Source organism: Urocitellus parryii, chromosome 5 (assembly GCF_045843805.1).
Source record: "Urocitellus parryii isolate mUroPar1 chromosome 5, mUroPar1.hap1, whole genome shotgun sequence".
In the NCBI taxonomy this organism is placed as follows: domain Eukaryota; kingdom Metazoa; phylum Chordata; class Mammalia; order Rodentia; family Sciuridae; genus Urocitellus; species Urocitellus parryii.
In genome coordinates this window covers 3,523,107-3,531,675 of record NC_135535.1, presented here as the reverse complement: position 1 = coordinate 3,531,675, position 8,569 = coordinate 3,523,107, and the positions used below count along the sequence as shown (strand labels likewise).

The window sequence follows — 8,569 nt, the reverse complement described above, 5'->3', positions numbered from 1 at the left end:
ACGGTCACCATGTGGGCAGGGCTGGAGCCACTAGGCCTCTCTGCTGGGGGTGCAGGAGCTGTCTTTCCGTCTTCATGTGGCTTCCCTCTGTGTGTCTCTTTCCTAATGGCTTTCTTCTGTTTATTTACTGTGTGGTGCTGGGAATTGAACCTGGGGTGCTTTATCAGAGTCACCTCCCCAGCAGCCCTTTGATGGTGTGTGTGTGTGTGTGTGTGTGTGTGTGTGTGTGTGTGTGTGTTACTAGGGATCTGACCTAGGGGCACTCCATCACCAAGCTACACCTCCAGTCCTTTTGAGATAGGGCCTCACTAAGTTGCCCAGGGTGGCCTTGACGCACAATCCTCCTGTCTTGGCCTCTAAAGTCACTGGATTATAGCCATGTGCCATGGTGCCTCGCCCTAATCTTTTCTTCCAATAAGGACACTAGCTCTTTTGGATTAGGAACCCCCTATGACCTCATTCAACTTAGTGACCCATGTAAAGACCCTGACTCCACAATAGTCATTCTGAAGTCCAGGGGGGTCAGAGCTCCAGCATATGGATTTAGGGGAACACAGCACAGCCCACATCAGCCCTGCTCGACAAATGGGGTAATGGGATGGCTGTGAGGACCTCTAAGCAGGGTGGTGGGTGCTGTGTTATATCAAGTTGCTACTTGGTGTGGGGGGTATCTGGTCCAGGTCTGGCCTCCAGGAGGCGCTGGGTCTCAGCCTGTCTATCAGTTGTGGACCTTGTCAAGCAGTGTCTGGCTGGAGTGGGCACCTGGTGGATGTTCATGAAGTGGACTGAACATGAGGGTTGGGGATCCTGGAGGCCCCGGGAATGGGCTCCCTCTGGCTCCTGCCTGCTCCTGCCCCATCCTGACCCTTCATGTAAAGAATATTCCTTGGGCACCTGCTCTGTGTGGTGCTGGGTGCAGAGCTGACATTTTTACCTGCTGTGCCCCTTTTCTATTGGGGTGCCACCTGCCAGCCAGGCGGTTTGTCTGGCACTGCCAGTCACATGCCCTTAGTCCTCCCGGGTGCCACCACGGCTCAGGCTTGGCATGTGACCGTGCAGAGTCAAGCAGAACCCTTCCATGAGACGTGCTGCAGGGATGTGGCCAGGAAGGAGGTCTCTCCCTGGGACTGGCTGAAGGGGAAGCGTCCGTCTCCAGGAGAAGATGCAGGGAGGCCCAGAGGTGGAGGAGTGAGACATCCCGCTGCCGGGGCCCTTCAGGGGCTGCACCGCCAACCTGAGGAGCACACGGGTTAGCTGGGCTCGGCGAGGCAGGTTTCTGTCCTGTGTGAACAAAGGGCCCTGGCGGTTCCACAGAGCCTGGCCAAGGCCTCACGCTGGGGAGTGGGAGAGCCTTGGTCTGTTTTGTGTTGCTGTAAGAGAATACCTGAGGGCTGGGGTTGTGCTCGGAGGTAGAGCCCTTGCCTACCATGTGTGAGGCACTGGGTTCGATCCTCAGCACCACATACAAATAAGAAAATAAGAAAAACAAAGGTATTGTGCTCATCTACAACTAAAAAAAAAATTCTTAAAAAAATAAAAAAGAGAGGCTGGGGTCATGGCTCAGCGGTAGAGCGCTCGCCTAGCACATGCGAGGTTCTGGGTTCTATCCTCAGCACCACATAAAAATAAATAAAATAAAGGTATTGTGCCCAACTACAATATATATATGTATAGTTTTTTTTAAAGAGAGAATATGTGAGACTGGGTAGTTGATAAAGAAGAGGTTTACTTCTCATAGTCCTGGAGGCCAGGAGAACAAGGTCCAGGGCCCAGCTGGGGAGGGCCTTCTTGCTGCCCCATCCCATGGGGAAAGCCCAGAGAGAACAGAGTGAGGCATGCAGGAGGAGGACCACCTCGCCTCCTGCCAGAACACACTAATCCACTCCTCTGGGCAGAGGCTCAGCAGGCCCCACCTTCAAGACTGTTGCCTTGGGAGTTAGGTTTGCAACTCCAGGACTTTGGGGCACAGTTGAACCCTAGGGGGGTGGGAAGCACACGTGAATGCTCTGGGCTTTTTTTTTTTTAGTGGGAGCTGCCCAGCTGGGTTGACAGGGAGAAAAGAACCCAATCATCAACAACAAAAACCATTAAGACTGGTCCTCGTGTTGGGGGTACGATGGGCAAGGTGACCCATGGGGCTTCCGAGAGCTCTGGCTGCAAGGGAGGCTCAGACTGTTTCTGGCCAGGTTGGTCAAGTGGGGGCTTCATGGAGCTGGTGGCTTTGGGGCTGGCCGGACAATCTTGTAGTCAGGGTAGGGAAGGTGGCCCTAGGAGGACATGGCCAGAGCAACGAGCTGAGCAGGAAAGGAGAGCTTGTGTTTGGGAAAAACAAGTCGTGTTTCCTTGGAGGACAAGGAGTCAAAGCAGGGAAGGCTCGGTTAGGAGGAACTAGTGAGGTTGGGCAGCGAGGCCTTGTGCTGGGTGAGGGCTGGCACAGATGGGACTCAGATGTGGTTCCTGCCCAAAGGATGGCTCAACTTGCAGAAGACACAGTCCTGCAGACAGCTCACAGTCACACCCCATGCCGCAGCGGAGGGCCACATGGCAGACCCCAGGTTGGGCAACTTGGGTGCTTCCTAGCTTCCTTCCTGGAAACCATTTGCTCCTCACTGGGCCCCTCTAGAAGCTGGCCCCAATGCCCACCCCTGACCCAGGTCCAAAGGGCTGTGGGGAAGGTGGGAGATCCTGGAGGAGGACCACAGGGACCGGCATCTCACCCCAGGGAGCTTTAGGGGCTCTTGAGCTGGGGTGCTCGACGGGGGGTGGGGGGGTCCAGTTCTGGATCCACTGGGTTAGAGGTGCCTGCAGGATCCCAGGTTAGTGGGTGGGGAGCAGAGCTGCTGGCTGGACTGGGGACACACGGGTGGCAGGCAGGAAGGGCAGAGCAGGCAGGACCCAGCTGGGGAGGGGCAGAGCCTCCACCCTTCTGCTGTCTTTTCTTCCTTCAGTCCCTTCTACCCTTCACCCCAACTCCAGTGTTCCTGGATCAGATCTGGGGAGGGAGCTGGCAGGGCTCCCCCAAGTCTCCACGTCTGGTAAAGGATTGGGATTCCAGAGTGTTCCCTTCCACCTGGTCTGGGGAACTGGAGAATCCTGCAGCCACTGTGGAGGGGGTGGGTTTCTGCGGAAGGACCCCGGCTCCTAGGCACAGGTGGCTTGGATCCTGCGGGAGATGCAGGGCTGGGGGCAATGGTCCTGGGGTTTCCCCCTGAATGACTAAAGTGAGGATTAGAGAAAGCTGGGGGGGGCGGAGCAAGGGGCCCAGATTTCTGGGGACAGGAAACGCCCCCGGGAAACACGGAGTCATTCTCAGCTAGACATCGGGTGAGTCCCGAGGGGGACGGTGCCCACCTTCCCTCCAGGAGCGGGCTCCAGGTCCTATTCGGGGAGGAGCTGGGTTCTGGGGGCGGTCAGGGGACAGGTATCTCTGCCCGGGATGTCGTTGTTAACAGGCAGGGAAGTCACTGAGACGCCTCCAAACCCACAGGCCCGCAGGGGGCGACAGTGTCGTGCGTACGTGTGCGTGGCTGTGTCCGTGGCGCCCGTGGCCGCGACTGGCGGGCGGCCGCGCGTGCGCGTGGGTGCAGGCGGCCGGGACCCACGTGGGCCACCCAAACAAAGGCGGCGCCGCGTGACCGTGCGGGCGCGCGCGGAGACGGTGGGGCGGGCGCGCCCCCGCGGTGGGCGGGGCGGGGCGCGAGGCGCGGGGCGGGGCGGCGGCTGCGCAGGCCGGGCCGGGGGCGCGCAGACTCCGCGCAGCGGGACGCGAGCGCGCGACCTGGCGCCGCCGCCTCCGCGCTCGTGGCCGGGACCCGCGGGGCCGCCTCCTCCCGGCTCCCCCGCGCCGCTGGGCTCCGGGGCGGGCGGCAGGTGCAGCGCGGCCGGCCAGGGGGGCGCCGCGGCGGCGGGTGGATGAGAGTTGGCCCCGATCTCCGCGCAGGGTAAGCGGCGCGCGCGGACACCCACTCGCTCCCCGGCCACACTCGCCGCGCTGGTCCCGGGCTGGCGGGCCGCGACCTGGCGCGCTCGGTGGCGCTCCCGCTGCCACCGGGCCAGGAACGGAGACCCCCGTGCAGGGCCCCGCGCGGGCGCGCCCCGCACACACGCCGCCGGGTCCCTCGCGGGCCGGGGCGCTCGTCACGGCCGCTCCCCGCGCGCCGCAGGCGCCGGCGTCCGCTGGTGGGGTCCTGAGGGACGAGGGGAGGACGTCCCGCGGGCACAGGGCCAAGGCTGGGGAGGGGGTCATTGCGCTGGGGTCACGGGGAATAGGACGCTGGAGGCAGACAGGAAGGACCACTGGTATGGCAAATGTCGTCCTACTGACCCACTCCTCAGGGGGACAGGAGAGGAGGAGGGCGTCCCAGGCCCCTGCGACCCCAGAAATGGCCCCCACCAAAAGTTGTGGAGATGTCCCACTTCTCAGCACCCCCCTTTCTGCTCTTGTCTCCCCTCCCTTTGTTTGGACACTATTCTGGGGCTCTCTGGGACCACTTGGCACCCTGGCAAGATCCTAAGTGTGAAGGCCCTGGGTGTGTGGCAGCCGCCACCCTAAGGTGCCCACTTGTCTAGAGCAGAACAGGACAGCACCCCTGCCCCATCAGAGGAAGGCTGGAGTGGGCTGGCTTGGGATTGGTGCACCTGTCTCGTCTGGTGGCTCTGTGGCAGGAGGAACAGCAGGCCCCCAGGTCCAGAGACCCAGAGTGTGACCTCCCCACCCCAGGCTAGTCTACCTTTGGAAAGGCTGTCACCAGCCCTCCATTTCTGAAGACAGGAGAGATTGAGTTTGGGGGACTTCCTTATGCAGGATGGGGTTCCCTTCTTGCCTTCCTGTGCAGCCTGGGCAGGAAATCCAGAGTTGTGTCTTCCACATGCCGAATCAAGGCCCTCCCACGGTTGCGCTGGGGAGCGGTGTCAGAAGCAGAGAGCAGTTGAAAACATGTGTGGCTTCCTCCTGCACCTACACTATGACCTTGGGCAAGGCAGTGAGCTCTGGGGCCTCAATTCCTCAGTGCCCGCCGGCTGGACACTCCCTGGTCAGGGGTCAGGACAGGCTGTTGAGGCCAGTAGTGGCCTTTGCCCCCAGTTGGCCGAGTCTGACCTGTGGAATTCACTGGAGAATCCCTCCCAATGGCCCCTGGGTTGTGGGCCCATTTGGAGACAAGCAGTCGGACTGGCCGGGCAAGTGTGTTCTAGTTGTTGTCCTTGCGCTGTGTTGGGATGAAACCATGTCCCACAGGGTCTCAGAAATCTGCCCTTCTTCCTGCTGAAGACCCCTCTGGAGACCCCTTTCTTACCTTCAGCAGAGCTCTGTGGCCCCAGGGCAGGGCTTTGAGCCCCCACGGCAAGGATATGCTCAGCTCATGGCGATGTGGGTTTGGTCCTGGTGGCTGAGGGGTCCCTGCCTATGGCCTCATCTTTGGTGGCCATCCCCCTGCTCTGCCTGTCTTTCCTCAGTGCTCTGGCTGATGGTGGGGAGTGTGGCTGTCCCCGCCTGTCCCCATGATGCCTGTCTGCTTGCCAGAGAGCCATTTCCTGGAAGTGCACCAGAGAGTCTCAAAGTTGAGAGTTTCCACTCCGCCCTGGGCTCCTGCTTATCCTACCCCTGCCGTGGGGGTGGGCGGAGGGGAAGGGCCAGGTGGCCTTTCTCCAACCCCCTCAGTGTCCTCTTATCTGTAGAGTTCAGCATGGAGTGGGCACCAGGGGATGGCGCCAGGGCACGGCTCCGTCACCAGTGCTGGCACCGTCTCCAGTGTCCTCGCTTGCGCTGCTTCTCACCTTTGCCACCTAGAAAGCGGGGAAGAGCATCAGGCCCCTTCTGAATCACCACTTTTGCTGCACAATAGAAGAGAACAGAGCAGTGGTCAGGCACAATGGACACTGTCATCAGACTTGGAGATAGCTTGCCAGCGAGGCTGGGCCTCATGCTCTCTGGAAGCGATCTAGAGTGGTGGAATCCCTGCGCCCCGTGGAATCCAGCCGCAGGAGTCCCAGGGCCCTGTTCCGGGCAGACCCCAGGAAACGTGTTGCTCCCTGGTGTCACCCCTCAGGGTTGTGTCTGCAGGTGTCCTCCCCTTCCCTAGAGCCCCTTCCTGAGTCCCCGCCCCTCGCCTCACACTCCTGCTTGGTGTTTCCTGCAGGGCTGTGCACAGGAGTGGGTGTCTGTCCTGGAGCCTGTGGCTCTGGCCAGAGGCTCAGTTCTGGGGCCTGTCCCCCTCGCCCCCCGCCAGGAGCTGGGCAGGTTTTCCCTCCCATGGTCCTCTGGCCTCTTGTCTCTGGTGTTGGACCATCTGTGTCTGGTTGGGGCTTCTGACTAGTGGCCATTTGGGAGCACTGCTAACATGAGGGTATGCTGACCAGGAAGGGAGACACTGGGACGCCATGTGCCGGGTCACCCCCTCTCTGAGTTTCTGCTTCCTTCCCTGCAGGACACTGGAGGCCCTGTTAGCAGTCAGGGTCCACTGCTCTGGAAAGCCCGGGCACATGTCTGTGGCAGAGCATCCCTGTGCCGAAAGAGATCACTAACCAGTGGAGGGAGGTGAGACGTGGGCCTGCAGCACCAGGGACAGGTGGATAGGACACCAGCGCTGCTGTGAGGCAGCTTCTCCTTCTCTGGCCCAGAGATGGGTGTCTCCTGGAGCTGCCCTGTCTGCCGTGGCCACTCGTGGGGCTGCAGAAGGCCTTTGGTTTGGGCACCCTGCAGGCTGACTTGGGGGCTCTTGGGCACCACAGTGGGCTCAGGTCTGCTTTTCCTTGGCTTCTCATTGGCAGAGCAGTGACACTCTTTTTGGGTCTTTGTCCTGGGCAGGACCTAGAGGACACTGCTTGTGACAGGGGTTGGAGTTCAAGTCTTGTGCAGTCAAGTCCTGCTGGCCTGTGTGGGAGGAGGCCTGGGTCCCTGAGGGTGACAGTGCTCCAGTGAGTGCCCCACCTGCTGGGAGCCTCTGGCCCAGGTGGGTGGGCCCAGGGCAGTGGCCTCTGCTGGGAACCTTGCTGGTGGAGTACGTTATGGGTTTCCTTGACACGGGAAAGAGGGAGCTCAGACTTCCCTTGCAGACAGGCATGAAGAAAGAGAGGTTTCCTTGGGTGTAGATAGCCTTCCCTGGGTGGAGATGGCCTTCCCTGGGTGGAGACAGCCTTCTGTGGGTGGAGACAGCCTTCCCTGGGTGTAGACAGACTTCCCTGGGTGGAGAGGGCCTTCCCCTGGTGGAGACGGCCTTCCCCGGGTGTAGACGGCCTTCCCTGGGTGGAGACGGCCTTCCCTGGGTGGAGAGGGCCTTCCCCTGGTGTAGACGGCCTTCCCCGGGTGTAGATGGCCTTCCCTGGGTGGAGGCGGCCTTCCCTGGGTGGAGACGGCCGTATTCTTTTCACTTCTGTGTCCGTGGGGCCGTGCAGAAGGCTGGGTGGGGACTGCTGGCTGTAATTCACCACTAATGGCATTTGCCATCCCGAGGCCTTTGGGGGAGTTCTGCCATTGGAGTTATTACCAGGGTTCTATTATGCTTAATCCGTGTGATTAAAGTCCCCTGCGGTCGCACAGGAAGAGAGGCGGTGTTGGCCTATTAAAAAGCAATCACAGTGCTGGCATTCACTCTGTCTGCAGCCAGGTAGGCGCCGAGTGCTTTACACGACTGTCCCAGGAAGTCCCCACCACAGACACTTCTCCCTGGTCTCCAGATGAGGAAGCTGAGGCACAGCGGGTGGGGCAGCTCGCCCAAGTGCCTGAGTGGGGTTTGAACTTGGGTCTTTCGGCCCCAAGGGCTGTGCTGGTCACCACTGCAGGCCGACAGTCTCGCTGGTGATCCCCTGGGGAAGTTCAGCTGCGTGCTGGGGATCAGGCGTGCTGGAGCACCCTCCGCTCCCAGCCTGCAGTGACAGCAAGCTGTGACAGCATCTCTCACCCAGGGCACAGGGCACAGGGCATGCTGGGCACTTGGCATGATTTATCTTCATGATGACCAGGAGGGGTGCCGTAGGGGGCTCCCTTTGACAGATAAGGATGCCCCAGCAAAGTGGAATTGGGTCACTTCCTGAGGCCCAGGGTGAGCCGAGTCTGCCCTGGTGGGCGCTGCCCCTGCCCCAGGCCCTTGAGCAGGGTGGTCAGGAGAATGTCTTCGTCTTGCTGCTCTTTTTTCCTCCAACATGCTTAACCTCTGTAGGCCTCAGATCAGTCACTGTGAAAAAGGACCTGGCCTAGACTCGGAGCCGGAACCTGGGGGCTGGCCCCTGGGCTCTGGTGACAGATCTGCATTGCCCCCACTGGAGGAGGAGGTCTGCTGAGCAGCCGCCTGTCCCCTGTGTGGCCTTGTCTGGTGCTGAGCCGGGCAGTGTGGGCTGCCCACAGGGACCGTGTCCATCTATCATTCACAGAATCCAAAGTTCACTCAGATTCCCCAGGTTCCCAGTGTCCTTGCCCTTGGCGTGGCTGTGTGGGGCTCACTGAGTCGCAGGGCCCTGGGATGACACCTGTCCCCCCTCAGTGTCCATGTCCTCTGTGAAGTGGGGGCCAAGCACGGGGCCACCAGGAGACTGAAGCACGGTGCTCTGGGGTTGTTCCTGTCTCTTGGGGGCG

At 60.8% G+C, this 8,569-nt stretch overlaps 1 protein-coding gene across 1 annotated transcript in view; it reads left to right on the top strand.

Moving 5' to 3' along the window:
- The first annotated feature begins 3,820 nt into the window (after nt 1-3,820).
- The window catches only part of Gramd4 (GRAM domain containing 4), a 97,930-nt gene continuing 93,181 nt past the window's right edge, over nt 3,821-8,569 (top strand). The window contains exon 1 of the mRNA XM_026394363.2: nt 3,821-3,941. Coding sequence (XP_026250148.2) covers nt 3,913-3,941 — 29 coding nt within the window. The 5' untranslated portion in view covers nt 3,821-3,912. The remainder of the gene's footprint in view (nt 3,942-8,569) is intronic.